The following is a 19,094-nucleotide window of genomic DNA, read 5'->3' as shown; positions in this document are numbered from 1 at the left end:
GATTTTTTTTTTTAAATTGTACAGTGTTGTCGGATTTTACAGCAATATAATGTATTATTATATTCGAATTATATTTTTCATTTGAATAATTTCTAAACAAATTTATAACTTACGCGCAATTTTAACAATAACTTAAATCTTCTAAAATAACGAATATTAACTGTAATAAAACATTCTTATCAATCATGTAAACAGATTATGCTCGATACTATAAAAGTATGTGTATATCACCTGTTAGGGTTTCTAAAATTATATTCATAACGAATACGTTACTATATTTACCATAATTTATTTTTATGGTTAGTTTTTATCAACATAGTTGATACGTACTTATTATATTAAATAATTACAATATAAATAACACTTCTATTGTAGGCCTCACGATTGTTCTTAATATTTCCCGCGAAGAGTCAATGATAAAAACCGTTTGGTCTGTACTAACTAACTTTACACTTTAAACAACAATACCGGTGATGTCCACAATAAAAACGAGTTTGTTAGAAATCTAATAATCATCCATGGCTATACAGGCCCTTGTGAGCCTTAGCTTCCTCAAGTACATTTTGCCATCGAAATCTATCCAGAGCTTCCCGTTTCCAATTATTGTGTCGAGGTCCTTCACAACTCCATCCCACCAACGTAGCTTCGGTCTACCGGATTTTCTCTTGCAACCGGGTTGTGAGTTTAGTAAGGACCTTGGGGTTCTGTCGTTCGCCATTCGGTGCACATGTCCCAGCCACTTGAGCCTGTTGCATTTTATGAATTGGACGACGTTGGACTATGTGAATAGGTAATTTAAAATGAATATCTTAAATTAGGAGGACAGAAAATAGATAAAATTGATGTATATAAAATAAATAACTGTTTTATTGACAAGCCCCACGATTGGTTGAAATTTATTGAGCAGTGACACCGGAAAATATCTGCGTAAATTGGTTAGGGGCGGAACAGACGCGGGGCTAGGTTCCGTCGGTAGGTCCGAGATACGGGTATCTTCTATATTGGGGAATATTGTTAAGTCTTAATTAGTGTGCAAATATAGAATTTAAAAAAAAGCAATTTAAATTAATTCAAATTCAATAAATTAAATTCTCTTCTTTAAAATGACATTCTGCATTACTGGTTGGAAGAGGCTTATCAAAACCTCTATCGTGGCAACTATTAATTTAAGACACAGATAAAATATTTAAAATAACGAAACAAAAGTCCAGCATTAACCTTGCAAACCTTTGCAAAAAAGTCCAAGTGATGTTTAGCCATAATCCTCAAAAAATGTTTATTTGGTAGGTATGTAATTTCATATACAAATAAGTGGGGTTCGCAATTATAGACGTAATATTACCGGAGGTTACATAAAAGTAAATCTTACTACTAAAATTATACCACCTACAAAATATTCACTCTTTACAGTAATCCGAAGACCATAAGTGCCTTGCCCTGACACGGCACGGACGCCCTCCAGTCAACGGACCGACCAATTCCCAGCTCTTCAAAACCTCTTAATTATTTACACTGACCCTGTATAACTTCTACACCCCTAGCTTAGACATCTGGCAACCCCAGGTTGAATTTCAGCCTGTCAGTCAGATAAATGTACTCTAGTCTCTGACGCCAAAAAAGATCTACTCGAATTTTAAAAATATTTCCCGCGAAATCCTGCTACTATGTGTTTTAGAGTTTACCTTATAAACAAAAGAAAATTCTAGAAATCGTCAGCGTGGTGCAATAATACTTATTATATTATAAATTTTATTAAGCATTAAGTAATGGATTTAAAAATATACTTATTAGGCCGAATAAATAGAGGTTTTTCTAGGAAATTAATTGTAACAAAGTTTTACCTTCATTTATTCTAAAAAAAAATTCACTACCGTTATACCATATTTTTGTCTAAAACAATAGAAGTGGGATAAGTCCTAAGTTGACTCCTATCAAAAATATGAAGTTCTTGATTGATATATATATATACCTAACAAAGTCTTGTTAACTATGTGCTGTTCATATGTGCTTTACATCACCATCCTGCTTGTCACCTATCTGTTAAATATCAAAAGTCCATCATTTTAAAACCTACGTCAAGATTAGAATACGAATATGCTGCCAGTTTCTAATATTCAGAGTTTGCCAGATAATTGTTGTTTAAATATTGACAAAAAGCCATGGATAAATTAAAAATGAGATCTAAATAGTTTTTTTTATTTATTTTGATATACATTAAAAACATAATAATTCAAAAATAGGCCTTATTCACAGTATAAATAATAACGGAGATTAAAATTAGTCTCCGCTTTCATATAACAGGAATACGCCGAATAACCAATAACCCTGTATTCTCATAGAAATCAATGGATGTCAAAGGCATATTTGTTCATAGATAAATACTCGTAGTTGTTTGGATAAACATATACGTATATATGTAGATAGATCTAAAGATTGGATAAACATATATGTAGATAGAACTAAAGATTGGATAAACATATATGTAGATAGAACTAAAGATTATTAATCAGATAAATGCCGGTGAAAAGCGTGCCTGTCTAACGTCCGTATAACCACTACATACAATTACAATTATTATTTATTCTTTATACATGAGTCCTAACCTTAACATTATGATCTAGCCTAACTTAAGACTAATAAGTCATTTAAGTCTAATGTATAATTTAACATAAGAAAGTGTCAAATAACACTACTTACAATCACAACTTTTTCACTTACATACTAACGTGCACCACTAACTCACTGGTTCAAATAGTTTTGTCCTTTTCAGTCTTCTCAATAGGCCCATGGTGTCAAGGATTTGATTAGCCTCGACATTTACGTGTTGTTGGAGCCTATGTTCGTGGGCTCCGGTAGTCTTTTTTTATCAATGTGGCGACGTCCATTAAGGTCCCGATAGAATTACAATTATAGCAGAAAATTACCTTACATTAACTTACTGAACAACGTTCAAAGGGTCTTTGAATACTTCACATATTACATAATAAATATCAATTTGCGTAAGTACCAATTAACAAGAAATATTTCCTTTAATACATTCTAGTATTCATACACCTCATTAGCTGGAGTTCCTTCCGAAGGACGTAGAAATCAATATGTTCAAACGATACGCTTTGACAACTAACTTGTAGCAATTTGAGCAAATAAAACAATAAGGAAAAGTTACTAAAATATTGGATTGGTTTTTAAATTGTCGATGCCTGTGTTATGAGAAAAGTTTGTGAGGGCTTGTGCACACTATATTCATACTTTTAAATTCGTGGATAATATAATAGTGCTGAACTTAATGATTGGATGATTGATTTACAATGACAAATAGTTTAAATAAGGAATGCAAGAGAAAGTTTTGTTTTACCTTTATCACTGTAACTTAGTTTACGTATAATTTTAGATATAATTATACATATAATTTTAGATAGATAGAAAGTCTACTGATATATCTCGTGGCCGTTCACCAACTGTGAAAGACACATCGTCCTCCTGTACACTGTCTATGTTACTGTCTCAAGTCTGTACACAGAAACCGGTGCAAATAGATAGTCCGTCCGATAGTCTAGATGCTTCGTTGCTGACCACGACGCTCAAACATGAGCTGCCGATTGAAGAGAAAGAGACTTATATATATATAAACATAAGTTATAACATACATATTAGGATGAAGTAATTTGCAGCACAATTATAAAACAATGAGATTTGTTTTACTCTACAATTATCGATTATGTTTTCCTTGGAGTTCATAAGTTTGCAAAAGTGACATGAATAAATGTCATTTGATTTGATTTTGAATAAATAACATAATATATAATAAGCGTGTAACTTATTTTATTGAACCTTTCGAATAATGACGTAAAACTTTTATTTATGAAGAATCCTAAAAAGTGGTCAATCAACGCTGTTTTGAAATAGAAGATAAACATTTAAACAAACCATCATAAATTATTTATATATTGCTATTCGACATGCTATAAATGAGTATTTCAATTGTCTTGGTTAATTACAAAGTATTTGATGTATAAAATTTGTACCATACGGCAGAGAAGAATGCCGCAGAAATGCCACCTGTATAGAGTCGACCTGGCTAGATTTTTATTTGTTTTTTTTATATGAATAAATGTAAGGTGTTTATATTGTAAATACTATGTAACGTGTTATTTTTTTAAATTCTATTTAAACGCGAAAAACGTTCGATAGTGTGTTGACAGCTTTTGCGATGAACAAGATAAGTAAACAAGTGATCTATTATCAGTTAGAGCCTTTGTCCAAGTTTCGAGTTGTTTCTGAAAGATTAAAGTTTATACGTTATTGAAAAATTTCAACTACTTCGCTATTGAAAATCGATTTACGCAACTTAAGAAAACCAATGTTGTTTCAACTGTGAAACTTGTTCTTGGAGTAGTAGCTAGAAGCAGGAATAGTGTTGGACTAATGACATGAGCGTGCGGTTGAGGAAATCAGATCGTACGTTCAAATCCAGGTTTTGGATGTTTTGTCTATGTACACAATTATCACGTATTCGTATGGTGAAGGCTTCTTATCATCTTAAGGAAAATATCTTGATATCAAACGATTAAACACCTACTAATCTTTGAATATAAAAATTGATTAATGGTCTATAGCTGATATTTTTCTTTATATTTTGTAAAACTACCCGGTAGAGACTGGATTATTATTTGTCATTCCGCGTATAGTCTAAGTCAAAGTCAAAATAACTTTAATCATATAGGTAAACAAGTACACTTATGAACGTCATAAAAGAAGTTAAATTAATTAAGGCGTAGACCGGGCAAGAAGAAACGCAAGAAACTTTCCAGCACTCTTTGTAATCGCTAACTTTTGAGTCATACAAATTGTTAGAACTGGAGCAAATCAATCCCAAGGATTACGATCATTTAAATATTCGTCAAATTTATAAAAAAATACTATAGCTGTCCAGACCTCGCAAATATTTTATTCAGAGTCGACATAAACATTTTTGTGATAATTACCATAGTTGTTTGAATATTAGCATTTGTATTTTTATATTCAGTGTAATTTACTGTATACAATATTCATGCCTGGAAGAAACTGCTTTTACCAGTAAGACCGCCAATTTATTTTATTTGTCACTTGTTATTTAAATTATTCTTGTTTGTGTTATTGGTTGTGATATAAGTAGAAGTATTAAAATACTTTTGAAGTGAAACTTCTTTATCGCCGTTGGAAAAAAAATTATGTCACATTTTTGGGTTACGCGTCACATTTTTCCGATAAGTGCCATCTTTTTTACTTGTCCGTACCACGGTTGATTCGAAGAGATTAGAAGCCATTAATAACAAAAGTATATAATAACGCTAACAATGATAGCAACAAATCTATTACAATTAATGAAATTCTGTAATAATCTTAGTAGTAATAAGGTAAAATAAATTAATTTTATTCATGTCTTTAATAATAAAAGTCTTTTGTTAAACTTTATCTAATTTTATATTATTTAACCAATTTCTGTGAAGTTGCATATAGTAGATAATTTTTTGAAAAATAATGTTTTCTAGTGTGTACACTAGTACACGCACACATTTTTATTAATTGTGTTTCGAGTTATATATTTTAATCACTTAATTCGTTTGTTTTATGTTTTTGAAAACTAAGTGTTCAAGCGATTGTAATTTCACTGCTATAGAGGCTTCATAATGCCAGTTAGAATAATCTTTTAAAAAGCTGTTACTTTTTAATCAAATTATCAAATTGCTTTCACGGATTTTCCGCATGCAAAATTTAATGAATTAAATAAAGTCTAAGTTTTTTTTATAGAACAGGGAACAAATGATCAGAAGATGAACATCCCATGCTCATGCACAATCAATGCCAGAGGGCACGCGAATGCGTTGCCGGCATTTAATTGGTACGCTCTTTTCTTGAACGACGCTAAGTTATTTAATATATATTGGGAAATTAATATTATTATATTAATATATTCAATAAAACAAAAAAATTGCATTCTTTATATATTCTTCTTTATTATTCTATATAATAATATCACAACAAATATGACTAAAATTAAAAAAAAAACAACAATTAAATATTACAAAATATAAACAATTTTATAAACCATTTAATAGGTACGATGTATCGTAAACACCATAATAAAATAGTTTTATACCCATATTAGACCATTAAAAGCTTTCCGAGATCTATCGATTTAGCAATAGGACAATAATTCATTGATACTGCATGGTTTATCACAACATTCGCTAACGACAAAATCCCTTTTGCCTCGAGAAGATAGGCCAAGAGCCCTTGCTCTCTGTGTAGTCATCCAGGGCCAATCGACTTGTGTAGCTTGGTCCTTGTAGTACGGTGATAAGACTGCATCTGAAAAAAAGTATTCATAATTTCACTATCTATACACTTAGGGCCAAAAACGGACTTCGACGGGAGTCCTAATCCCGATTTCGAGTATATCCTAATAAGATATAAGACTCCTCAAAACAGCCTACCATATGATTAACCAATAAATAACTAACCGAATAGTGAAAATGTATATACTAAATTTGGCTTATGCAATTATGAAATATTACGTACATAAAAAACGGCAAGAAGTTGTAGTATATTTGTTTTATGGCAGCCGGAGTTGCAGGTGGCGGAAAGCATTTACATCGCCCGAAAATATGACTTGGCTTATAGGTCTCGTTACCAGGCTATGAAATATTTTAAAGAAGGAAGCTCTCAGCTCAACTGTCACATCAATCGTTTGCCCCAGACAGACTTGTCAAATTTAATTATTGGAAAAGGGTTAATGAACCCCATTACAAGTGTAATGATGGTATTTTAAAACGTATCGGCGTTAAACTGGAAGTGCTGGGTGAGATTCAATAACGAGACATAGTGCGAGCCATGAATCATGTGGAATAGACTCCTGTTGGGGGTCTACCCTGAGGGATACGACCTCCAATTGTTTAAAGAAAGAAAGACCTTAAGACCGGCAACGCACCCACTAAAACCGAATATCCTGCATGGCTGCGATGACTGCGATTTTACAGCATACCGTAGGCTCATTTACCCTCCTATACTACAAAAAAATATTTTAGTATTATATGTGCATTACAGCCACTTACTGTACATAGATCCGCTTTCAGATCTTTTATGTTCGGATGGTGCATCATAGCAGAGGATAGCCAGTGTTCTTGCAAGAGTACGTCCGCAGTACATCCGAGAACTGGTCTCTTGAAGACTAACGCTTCCTCCACCAATATGACCATAGCACTCTGAGATTAGAGCCGCAATAAAAACCACGCTTAAAGGGTGCATCTTGAATTCTAAAAGCAATAATAATAAAATATATAAGGAGAAGTGATGGATGGAAGGTGATGCTGTTGTGGAGCTGCGGGGTGGAACATTCCTGAGGTTGTAGGATCCCCGGATGTGCACCAATGTACTTTTTGTGCGCATTTAACACTCGTACAGTGAAGGAAACCGGGATTCTCGACGTGTATCATACACCGAAAGATCATCATCTACTTGCACATAGGAAAAAAAAATGAAGACCACGTAACAGATACATACAACGGATTTTTGATGATCTATAGTTTTGTTCGGTTGGAACAAGGAAACATTGATATCTTCTTTGTATATATGGATTTAAACATTTCGTTTCGCAGTTATTTATTAATTATTAAGTGCATTACTTAATAATGAGCAGTGTTGGCTTAGTGGCTTCAGCGTGCGACTCTCATCCCTGTGATCGTAGGTTCGATCCCCGGCCGTACACCAATGGACTTTCTTTCTATGTGGGCATTTAACATTCGCTCGAATGGTGAAGGAAAACATCGTGTGGAAACCGGCTTGCCTTAGATCCAAAAAGTCGACGGCATGTGTCAGGCACAGAAGGCTGATCGCCTACTTGCCTATTAAATAAAGAAATTTTCATGAAACAGATACAGAAATCTGAGGCCCTAACCTAACCCTATTTAATAGATAAACGGTGGTGGTCTTTATTCTTAGGAAAAGTATATAAAAAATATACTAAAAGTATATATATATCTAATAAAGCTTTGTAAATAAGACCGTTACTTATAACTGGTACAAAAGTCGTGAGAAGGTAATGTCTTAATTTTAAATTTCTAAACGATATTTTAGACTATACCAAAGCAACTATCGCAATCATAAAAAGTTTCTACAGTATCACTTTTAAATATGAATACACACACTACAACACTTACACACTTTAATTCATTCAATGAATGAATTATTAGAAAGAAGAATATATTGTTTTAATTCAAGTCAGACTAAAGTTACGTCTCAAGCTTTCATATATATTCACTTAGACACACTTATATTCACTAACAGAAGTGTAATACCAGCACTGATTATAGTCCATAGTTTGTTATTATATCCTACAGTTAACTTGAATTATACAAAAAAAATGGGATACAAAAACGTACACTTTAAAAAGTAATATCTAAACTAAAAAAATTATTTAACATTTAAGATATTGAAAACAAACAAATATTATGTATTAAATTATTAGGGACGGGGTATAAACGTAGGGCGTGTTTCCTGCTATGTTGCTGAGACATCTATCATGAGAAACATCTAACTAAGAGTCACACAATCGTCGTACAGTTGTTGCATTAATATAAACAAATAAAAAATGAGAGTAACAATAAATCAAAGACAAAAAAATGACCAAATTGTCTATGCTTGATTTTTCCATTTAATTTACATCCTAAATAATTGTTTTTCTACTGCGAACTATATTTTTACGTGTGTAAACGACATGTGTAAATAAAAAACAGTAAATTAAAATCTGTTCCAGATTGCGATGATGGCGAGTATGGAAATATAGGTATTATGTATATCTTTTAGGAGGAGGCTTTTACCCGTATAAATACTTTTATTTATTACTTACTAATAAGGTCTTGTGTCGCGTATGTTTTCGTTTTTTATAGAAGAAAACAAAGTTATAGTATTATGAAACTCAAATGTTAACTTAGATATATGCAAGGCTTATAACAGATTCTGATACTCACAGTTCCTTTGAAGTGACTTAGACGAGAGAACACTTTGAAATGTGAGGTAATGTGTGAAATTATGCTATTTTATACGCTCTTTGATGAGGGGGTGGCGTATTAATATTCACGTCGTCTGGATCACCGAGTAATTGACTAATGAGAATGAAAATCAACCTTGATGGCTTAATGTCAATGTCTAAGAAACCGTTTTGTCATTAATGTGGTGTAGAAGTTGGGCCAACGACTTTCATTTGTTGGTCCGAAATAATTTAGCATTTTTGTATCATTACAAGACTAGCGAGCCAGGGCACGGGCAACCCTCACCTTGAAAAATATGACTAAACCTTCCTCAATCATTCCAGATATTGGTGAAAATTGCAACAAATTCCGTGCAGTAGTTTTTGAGATTATCGCGAATAGAGATATAGATACGGCGGAGGACTTGGTTTTATATGGTTAAATATGGCGAGGAGGACGACGGCTGGCCACGCGTCATACTCGTGAACAGGTGCTACTTGCGGTGACTGTCGTACTTGAATTCGTGTATGCGGTGATGTTAGTTATTTTGGCTATGTATTTGCGTGTTGTTCCCACGAGAATGTAAGTGCGTCCTCCTATTTCACCATGCCTCCTGCTGATAGAGGATTTTTGACAATCTGAGACAAATCTTTGTTTTTAATGTATTGTATTATTATTTATTACTTAAGATGTCATGTGGAACAAGGTGTAATGGTTGCAGCTCCTTACAAACGTTGTGTAGAACAAAAAAACTTGGCGATAAAAAAAAGCGGCGGAGAGTTTATTCCCAGTTGCTCTCTTCCGTTCTACGCCCTTGATTTGAGAACTGGCAGTAATTGTAAAATTAGAAGCATTTCACACTTATATATTTCTTTATTTTGACGTTCATAAGTGTACATAGTGTTACCTATATGAATAAATGATTTTTGACTTTTACTTTGACTTAACATCAGATGAGCCTGCCAGTTTGCCTGTTGTTACCTAGGTCTATTAGAGGGGTATACTTACCCCGACTTTGTATAATATCATATCTTATTCTGATATACAGTTATCTCCGCATAAACAAAAATTAAAGCTATGGACATTCATCTGCCAAAAATGATAAAAAAGCACTATCTATACCTCTTGTCTTTAATTATATTTGTGTTTATGTAATTAGTGCATCAAACCGTCAAATAACGTATTTTTGTATTATATAGATCTACACAACTTGTGGACGCTCAAGGCTTAATACATGTTTATAAGGCTGGATATATGTATTAAAGTAACCTTAATTCAATCCGAACTTTTTTTATTACATTTTTATTTTACGCAATTGTCCTTAAAGTATGTTATGTTTTATTAATTTTGCATATTATGTCTCTATAATTTCATATTCCTCTATGTTAGTACAATTTTATTAAATGCATATCTATATATTATCACAGCTTATAGCGTTGGACGTGTTTAATGAAACGATGGAATTAATTCAAATGACGCTGTGTAGCCAACTGTACATTGATTTGTACTGAAATGTTTTCCTATTTTCAGTATTATATTTTTGAGAGGCACGGACTTTAGCTAGGTATCTGGACAGTATTTCATATTGATAGGAATTAAATTTATAATACGACAAAATGTTCTTCATGAATTAAGGTCGTACGTTGTTGCGATTTTAAGCTACAGGGGTTTAAATCTTTAAAAAATATCGATTACGTAATTTTATGGTTAATTCCATTTACATTAATAAAATCTATAAGATATATGTAATAATATTATTTACATAATTCTACTTTTTTCCGACGTTTAGCGTGCTTTTCATCGTGCGTAGTTATGGTGACTGAAGACAAAAGACAATACTATTCGTTACAGCCGTTCAGGATTATTCTAAAGAACACTTCGTATTTGATCCCTCGGGTCCACCTGACCAGTTCGAAATCCCCAGGGTTTCAAATTTTCCTGGTAGTTCTTATTACTTATTATTCATTTCTCGTTATCGTTTTCATTGCTATTGTCGTGCTGTTACAAGTCATTAATTTTGCATGTGTAGGAAACAATCATTTTTTCTTTTCTGTTTCTGCTGATTTGATTTACTATATTTAGGGTCTGTTTCACAATGTACGGAAAAGCTCTACATAAGTTCCAAATTAGCTATTTATTACTTATGGGTAGGATAAACACTATTGTTGCGTTTCACGACTGTTAGATAGCGCCATTCGTCACATAATGTCCATCATAAGTTATGAATCCCATGAAACCCTAAGTTTCTTATTCGGAACTTTTAACTTCCAAATAATTTATGTGTTGCATAGCTATTTGACACATTATCCATACATTGTGAACAGACCCTTAATATAATATGTATAGAGTCTTACCTTATAGGGTGGACTAGCGGCAATAGCAATTAAGTAAAACGTAAATAATACTTGAAAACATTGTGTTTACTTGCATATGAGATAATATAATTGCAATAGCCGCTAGTCCACCCTTTCAGTGGTAGCAGAGCGTGGTTTATATATACATATAAACCACGCTCAATATTATAACACTAATATATATATAATCGTTTTAACTTTATGCCAGTTTCAAAGAGCGTGATTTTTATATAATCCTTGAATTTATCGATTACTTCTTTAGTCTGTACTCTGTAGTTTTAATGTGATGTAATGACAGATGACAGACATCTGTGGTGACAGATGATGTGATGTAAACATCACAAGTGAATTCTTAAGAAAATTAGAAAGGCGATCACATCAACATTATTATTATTCTGCACCTTATCTTACCGTTATGTCCCAGTTTCTCGTCAGTACCGTTTCTAAACACCAAGAATTAATACTTGTGACCTCTGACAAGTATATTCTTTTAAAATGTTAAATATTCTCGATCTAGGTTTCCTTAGCTTAGCATTTATGGTTACCTTTACCGGTTTCCTTATTAATCATTATGAGAAGCACGTCCCGGCATTTATCATAAAAGGATTTAAATACGGTGCTTTTGCGTATCAAGGTTCTGGTGCTAATTACTTACAAATAATCGAAGTTCCAAAGGCACTTTACAGACACTTTTATGCTTTCTCCTCTATATTTAGTGTTTCAACTTTAGTGTATGCAGTTTTAGTATATTTCTATGAATTTACTGTCCATAAATATTTACTCTTTATTTTGAAGCTGATCTTGGAACAGGATGAAGCATCGGGTAAGAATGAATATCATGATATTAAGTTACTCCCGTTATTTTATCTACTACTACTACATATTTTTTAGTAATTACTGATACCTACACCTTATTGAGATTTTACTAAATTACCAATATTAATAAGGTACAATACTAGTAGGTTTCTTTGTGAAATTAGGGTTTATAAATATATACCGGTATAGATTATGCACCATAGAATATTATCTATACAGAAGTGGCCTAAAAATTACATTAAAATATGCGTCTTACATATTCGCTTCTATAAAAGGGAGGCTGGGTTTGATTGCAAGTTCTAGGCTGGACTTTTAGAAAATTCACATAGGGTGCCCTACCTACACCTAGGTAGACTTGAAAAATAAACCAAAATATAGATATAGTAATGTATTTATGTTATCTCTGTTTACAGTATCTGCTGCAGCTGTATGCATAGCACTGTCCCTACTGACTTTGCAATGTTTTAGAAGGTGTTATGAAACATATTTCCTACAAGTCTTTGCCAAAGAGAGTAAGATGAATTTAAGCCACTACATAGCTGGCCTTGTTCATTATTTTGCTGTGATTGTTGCCGCTGTAGGACAAGGTCCTTTATTTTGTGGTAAGAGAAGATTATTCCTATTATTATTAAGTGAAATTGATTATACAACAAAAACTATATAAAAATTAGGGATACAATTGATACCGATTAACATATCAGTATATTGGCGATACCTTGGGTTTGCTGATATATCAGCATCAGCGATATTTTCATTGCATTTGAAACAAATATTGTTGGCAATATTAAAATTAAAAAATAATAATTTCCATATTTGATAATTCCAAATGAATATCAATATTTTGCTATCCATATTATATGGCTTCTAAATGAGTTCTGTCACACCTGAGAGATTAATTTCCACTGCAGGCCTTATACAGACAGACTTACGTAATAGACCCTCTCCCAAAACATGAGAATGCTCTGCTTCTAAAACAAAAATCTTATCAGTGTTAATTTTAATTATTAGCAGTTACTTATTTTATTATAAATTACTCATAATTCTTAAATTGAATTAACTAAATCTTACTTAATCTTATTGAAAAATGATGACTTTATATTTTTTAAATAAAAAGTAAAGATCTTAACCAAACTTTATATATTTTACCTTAATTTAATTTGAATTCACTAAGGTATATTTGTATAAATTATGACATCGGTATCATAACGGCAAAAACGCGTATTGAAGCATGACTAGTAAAAATGTTGATTAGCAATTACAAAGTTAATTAAAAAAATCAATGAATTTACTCAAGAAGAAATAAACACTAAAAAAACTTGATCAAATGGTAGCTGTAAAGAAACTTTTAATTAATTTAAATTGTTATCATCTTATAATATTTGCTTCCAGGTAGTCAAGATAGAGCAAAAATTGTGTGGATTGATAGCAGAACAAAACTTTTGTCAATCCCATGCATATTGATGTTTACTTGGGCATTTTATGAACAATATAAAACAAACATTATTTTTGCAAATTTGAGAAAAGACAAATCAGGAAATGTTGTAACAGAAACCCATAAAATACCCCATGGACGATTATTTAATCACATATCTAGCCCGCATCGATTTTGTGAGATTATAATTTATACAGTATTGATAGCCTTAATACCTACAAAAACATATTTTTGTATTTATTTGTGGGTCTTATGCAATCAGGTATGCTAACTGAATTTATTAAAATTATATTTTTATTGATTTCTTCTCTAATTATAGTTCTTTGTTTTCAGATTCAGACTGCAATCCATGCACATGTTTGGTATAAAAATACATTTAAAGAGTATCCCTTAAAGCGAGACGCTATTTTTCCAGGAATTCTATAGAATAAGATTTATTTATATAATTTATTGAAAACTTAAAAATAGAACAGTTTTATAATGTATTGTAACATTTGTTATTTATTTTTTATATCAATATAATCTAAAAACATAAGATTAAAAATAATACCATCAAATTATAATTTTAATTTATTTAAATCAAACACTTTTAATTTACTTACAAATTATAGTAGTAATAAATAGGTAGATCTTGACACCTTAGTGACTGCAAACACTGTAAACTTCTTCCTTCACTTGAATAAGAAACTGGAAAAAAAATAAAGTTGAGATTTATGATTAAAATACACAAAATGATACAATTGTATAATATAAGAAATACTATACATCTCCATAACTAGCCTGCAAAGTCTAGCCAATATGGATTGCTTACTACTTGTTAATATTTTTATCTTGTACTGTTTGCACAAGATTAACTGGATAGAAATATAAAAATGTTAATGAATTTCATTTTATAGTTAACCACAGCATAGTATAGTAATTGTTAATTTTTTTTAATATAGAGTCAATTTTATAATCAGTTTTGTTATAGAACACTTGGGAAACTGATACTTATATCAGACTGGAAACTTACACTAATTGTTAAGTGTTACTTCCTTATATCAAAAACATATTGGAGTTGACATATTTAGCTCCTACATTTTATGTGCAATGCCCACATTTTCTCCATATTATATTTACATTTATTTGATGTCATTATCAAAAGTTATTGATTAAGTGAGTTATCTTACCTATAAGGGTAGCCCTGTGTCTTAGATCTAAATACGGACAGCAGCAATGAAAAGAAAACACAAACAAGTACTAGTCCAACTACAGACTGAAACCGTCGTTTCTTTCCTTCTTGGGGACTTTTTGCTTCAGTGCCTTTTACTCCACCAGCTGATTCTATCATTAAGATCATACCAACCACTACAGCAGCATCTAATGTGTTATTAAGGAACTTATTGATTATAAATATTATTAAATATATACTCAACTGAAATTTAGATGAATGTAGAAAAAATATATATGTTCCATTCTGCATAAAAATACTGTAATATAAATTAGCATCACTTGACCGAAACTAATCATACTTTATAAAAATTTTGTTTATTTTATTGTTTTTTTGTATGCCTAATTCTTTTATATGTATTCAAGTTTTTAGAGTTTTAAAATTAATAATATGTTTTATAAAATTACATGTGATAACAAAAATCACAGAGTACCTGTTGTTATCCATTGTAATATTATACATGTATAAAATAATATGTTAATTATTGAAGTTGCCTACCCAGTCTTAAAAAATTTTATACATCACATCCATGTAACAGTGTGAGTGTGAAATTTACCAAGTAAAATAAAAGGATACTTAATGCAGCAACAATGTAGCTTTCTAATACGAATTGTCCATGTGAACCACTATTAATGTAAACTGGTCCACTCTTTGTTCTATGGTAGAAGGGTGGGCCTCTGATCTGGTTCCACATCTGTCCAGAAACCATAGCAAAGCAGAAAAATAGAGCAGCTACTGCCCACATTTGTTTGTTGTACAAAAACTCCAAGTTGTTGCGCCTTAGATATAAGAATGCAGCCACAAGCACAAATAGTAAAGTAAATGCAACTGCGCCTGAGTAGTTTGGAGGTCTAAATACTCTTATCTGTAAAAAAATTAAAATGATAAATTTATTATTAATAATTATTTTGAGACCAAAACAATCAGATAAATCCTAAATATTTAAATTAATTAACAAAAACTATGGTACTATGTTTAAATTACATACTATGAAGTGCCTTTTATACATAGTGTAGACAGTATGTTGTCTAATAACTTTTATTTCTTTTATTGACTTTTAAAAAAAAAGAGATTCAAATACAACCGAAAACTACCTGTACATCAGTCCTATCGTTGATCCACTTGCCTATAGCTTCGGCATGAATACCAGCTCTTTCAAAATCCATGGAATCTGCAGGTTTTGGCTTTCCTTTAGCAGGAAAGTGCATAATTACAGGAGCAGTATTCAATCTTAACTGAAACATGAACTATTTACTCAGCAAAATATTATGGATGCCTTTTATCATTGGAGGTATTATACACTTACCATTTGGAAAATATCAGATCCCTCATCAAAATCAACCATACCAAAGAAGAGTTTATTTGTATAAGATTGGGAATATCTAAAGGAGTTGGCGACTAATAGATACTCATCATAGACGTGCTGACATATAGCGCAGCGACGCGAGGGTGCCATAGCAGTAAACATAACAATGAAGGAATAGTCTCTAGGTGGTGATTTCACATACTCCTTAAATCTGTTCAAATTTAAGGGAATTATTGATGTCTTAGCTGTGAAATCTGTTAGCTGCTGAACTTTTTCTTCTAACTGTAAGGACAACGAAATTGTTATCTAAAGTAGTTAAACTTTGCCGGCCCTACGAAACTAATAGAGCAGAGACATACCTTGACTCGATTCTGAGCGTGTGTCTTAGAATAGGTAAGGATGGCACACACAAAAAGTAAAAGTTTAAACTTCATTTTCTCTCAGGAAAATGTTATAAAGGCAGAATTAATCAAATTAATGTTATTCTTAACACTCAGCCAATTAATACACGCCAGCCAGCCAACTCGTAAACGTAACAAAATATATCAATGTCAAATGATTGGTTTTTCTACAATCATTATATATGTATGTCAACCACCCGTATTTTCTTTATCTAGAGACAGTGGTCTGTGCATATCACATGCTATATATTTTTTCATTAGTTTTAAAAAACACCTAAAATCTATGAACAAGAAATTAGGGTCAATGTTGATATTTCTAAAACTATAAAATTCAATAAAATAGGAAATAATAGACAAAAATATTCGATTTTTCACGCTAAAAAACTATTCATTAAAAATCTATGTCACACCTCTACTAACCAATAGAAAAGTAAAAAATGTTGTTTGCTTACAATTTTCAATACCTTACACCAAATTTTCCGGCAGCGAAATCACTTTGAGGTGTTCCAATCAAGGTCCCCCTACATATTCAGTACTATCAATTTGGGTGTTGAAATTGAAAATCCAACCCTTAATTCTTTCCAACGTTTTTTCAACAAAACCCCTAGTGAGATATGTCTTAGTGAGATAACGCTACTTGCTAAGGCCTGTTATAATATAAATGAATAATTAAATTATGCTAGTAATTAGATATGATTTTCTCCAGTATAAAAGAGGAAACGCGACTGAATGTCTCGGCTGCATTTCCAGACTTGGGGTCGATCGTCAATATACACGACAGTTTTAATGCAATGTTGTGGTATAAAGTTATTTAGTAATATTATTATTATTTTCTTATGTAGCCAAGTTCACATAATATCAAGGATCGTCATGCTCGCTTAAATGTCATTGCTTGTGGCGTCGTCCATGCATCGGGTTGTCCCCCTCCCTAAAATAGGCAAGGGGTCGATGGCTCGCCATGCGTCATACTCGTGAACGGGTGCTACTTGTGCTTTCTGGTCGGATGGATGTTAGTTATTTCGACTATGTGTTTGCGTTCCCACGAGAATGTAACTACGTGATCTTCTCTTACTGATAAATCTTTGTTTTTTTTATGATTAATTACCTATAAAATAAAGATGTCATGTGGAACATGGTGTAATGGATGCAGCTCCTTGTAAATATTTTGTAAAACAAAAAAGCGATTAACAAGAGCGGCGGAGACTTTGTTGCCAGTTCTCGTCCGTTCTACGCCCTTGATTTGAGAACTAGCAGTAAATGTAAAATTAGAAACATTGTATATAAATTTCTTTATTGAATTTGAATATCTTCAAAAGAATAACTTCCTTATCGAGATTCAGATATCAGATGCACATGACTCGCTAGCCCATATCACAAAGGAGAAAGCCGACCTTTTGAACTGTCTCTTCGCGTCTCGATTTTGCGTGATTTTGACTGACCATTTCGCGGTGTAATACTTCGCCCGTGTGCTGAGAGCCCGCTTCAATACCTCCGATCCCGATTATCTGTTCAATTTTCGTCGTGTTCGCTCAGCTTCCTTCCTTTCTTGTACTTACACATAGATGGGCCGAGGCAATTGAGTCCAAGGGGGAGCGGTAAGATTGGATATAGCGAAAGCCTTCGATGAGGTGGGGCATGAAGCGGTTTTCTCAAAACTTCCTATGCCAAGAAAAAGCAAATTCTTGGGGGGAAGAAAAATACTTGTGATTTAAAATCGAATCAAATTCGAATAAATGTATAAGTGATTTCCTTATTAAGTTCTCGTCTGTATTGATTCTTCGTGTGTGGACTCATTTTCCGCACTTAGACTCTCAATAGGTTCGAGGTATGTAAGGTTTTGGCTAACTAAGCCAGCTTAACTCCTTAAAAAAGGGAAGAAGTCTCCTGGGCACTTCCCAACTTCACAGAGCGACCTCATTGCTCCGAGGTTTTCTGCGCGTTATTTAGCCACAGCCTCGCATTTCAGGACTACGTGGGTGACTGATTCATCTGCGCTGAAACAGCCTCTGCACATGGGGCTATTATATATACGTTATAAACACCTTTCTATCGATATAATACATTATCCAATTGTGAGTTGAATGTATAAGGACGTTTATAGCAAACATTTAAAATCACTTATTCATATAGGTAACACAATGTACACTTATGAATGTCAAAAAAAGAAATGTATATGAAATGCTTCTAATTTTACTGCCAGTTCTCAAATCAAGGGCGTAGTACGGAAGAGAAGAACCCTGGCAATAAACTCTCCGCCACTCTTTTTTTATCGTGAAATAACCTATTATTAATACTATAATGTCTTTGGGTTATAATAGACTTACAAAATTCACTAATACTATTACTTAAATTAGTGCACTCGTTGCTTGGGGTATTGTAATAAAGAAAGTTATTAATTCGATGTTTTTGGGTTGGTTTTCTATTGCTTGACCATTTAAAGTCATGACATTATTGTTTTGAGTGACAGATTTGGTTCTCGTTACGACAACTTTTGGTAGCTACTTACTATTCTGGTGCTGGTCTTCATTATTAGGGGGAATTTATTTTATACTACGCTGATTCTGTTT

The 19,094-nt window shown here is 32.4% G+C and overlaps 3 protein-coding genes across 3 annotated transcripts; 1 reads left to right on the top strand and 2 right to left on the bottom strand.

Annotated features, from left to right (window-relative positions):
* Positions 1-6,117: 6,117 nt before the first annotated feature.
* Positions 6,118-9,034, bottom strand: LOC123711053 (bombyxin A-2 homolog). The gene is made up of 3 exons (XM_045663451.1): positions 9,009-9,034; positions 7,095-7,295; positions 6,118-6,351 (listed from the first exon to the last, which is right to left on the bottom strand). Exons 2-3 carry the CDS (start codon positions 7,285-7,287, stop codon positions 6,179-6,181), a joined length of 366 nt encoding a protein of 121 aa, XP_045519407.1. The 5' UTR covers positions 7,288-7,295; positions 9,009-9,034; the 3' UTR covers positions 6,118-6,178.
* Positions 9,035-11,701: 2,667 nt separating this feature from the next.
* Positions 11,702-14,161, top strand: LOC123711100 (polyprenol reductase). Its single transcript, XM_045663513.1, has 4 exons — positions 11,702-12,185; positions 12,592-12,780; positions 13,568-13,872; positions 13,944-14,161. Exons 1-4 carry the CDS (start codon positions 11,858-11,860, stop codon positions 14,034-14,036), a joined length of 915 nt encoding a protein of 304 aa, XP_045519469.1. The 5' UTR covers positions 11,702-11,857; the 3' UTR covers positions 14,037-14,161.
* A 6-nt stretch (positions 14,162-14,167) lies between these two features.
* Positions 14,168-16,675, bottom strand: LOC123711099 (tumor suppressor candidate 3). The gene is made up of 6 exons (XM_045663512.1): positions 16,486-16,675; positions 16,127-16,408; positions 15,915-16,055; positions 15,397-15,685; positions 14,780-14,969; positions 14,168-14,297 (listed from the first exon to the last, which is right to left on the bottom strand). Exons 1-6 carry the CDS (start codon positions 16,558-16,560, stop codon positions 14,282-14,284), a joined length of 993 nt encoding a protein of 330 aa, XP_045519468.1. The 5' UTR covers positions 16,561-16,675; the 3' UTR covers positions 14,168-14,281.
* Between the last annotated feature and the right edge of the window lie 2,419 nt (positions 16,676-19,094).

The sequence above is a fragment of the Pieris brassicae genome, chromosome 6, assembly GCF_905147105.1.
Source record: "Pieris brassicae chromosome 6, ilPieBrab1.1, whole genome shotgun sequence".
Classification (NCBI taxonomy): Eukaryota; Metazoa; Arthropoda; class Insecta; order Lepidoptera; family Pieridae; genus Pieris; species Pieris brassicae.
This window is presented reverse-complemented; position numbering and strand designations above follow the sequence as displayed.

Bases quoted from the DNA above. Each gene is read 5' to 3' on its own strand.
- LOC123711053 (XM_045663451.1), bottom strand. From the start codon at position 7,287: ATGCACCCTTTAAGCGTGGTTTTTATTGCGGCTCTAATCTCAGAGTGC. The intron at 6,352-7,094 runs GTAAGTGGCTGT...ACTTTTTTTCAG, and splicing joins TGAAAGCGGATCTATGTACA to ATGCAGTCTTATCACCGTAC.
- LOC123711099 (XM_045663512.1), bottom strand. From the start codon at position 16,560: ATGAAGTTTAAACTTTTACTTTTTGTGTGTGCCATCCTTACCTATTCT. The intron at 16,409-16,485 runs GTATGTCTCTGC...TTGTCCTTACAG, and splicing joins ACGCTCAGAATCGAGTCAAG to TTAGAAGAAAAAGTTCAGCA. The intron at 15,686-15,914 runs GTAGTTTTCGGT...ATTTTTTTACAG, and splicing joins ACGATAGGACTGATGTACAG to ATAAGAGTATTTAGACCTCC.
- LOC123711100 (XM_045663513.1), top strand. From the start codon at position 11,858: ATGTTAAATATTCTCGATCTAGGTTTCCTTAGCTTAGCATTTATGGTT. The intron at 12,186-12,591 runs GTAAGAATGAAT...CTCTGTTTACAG, and splicing joins GGAACAGGATGAAGCATCGG to TATCTGCTGCAGCTGTATGC. The intron at 13,873-13,943 runs GTATGCTAACTG...CTTTGTTTTCAG, and splicing joins TGTGGGTCTTATGCAATCAG to ATTCAGACTGCAATCCATGC.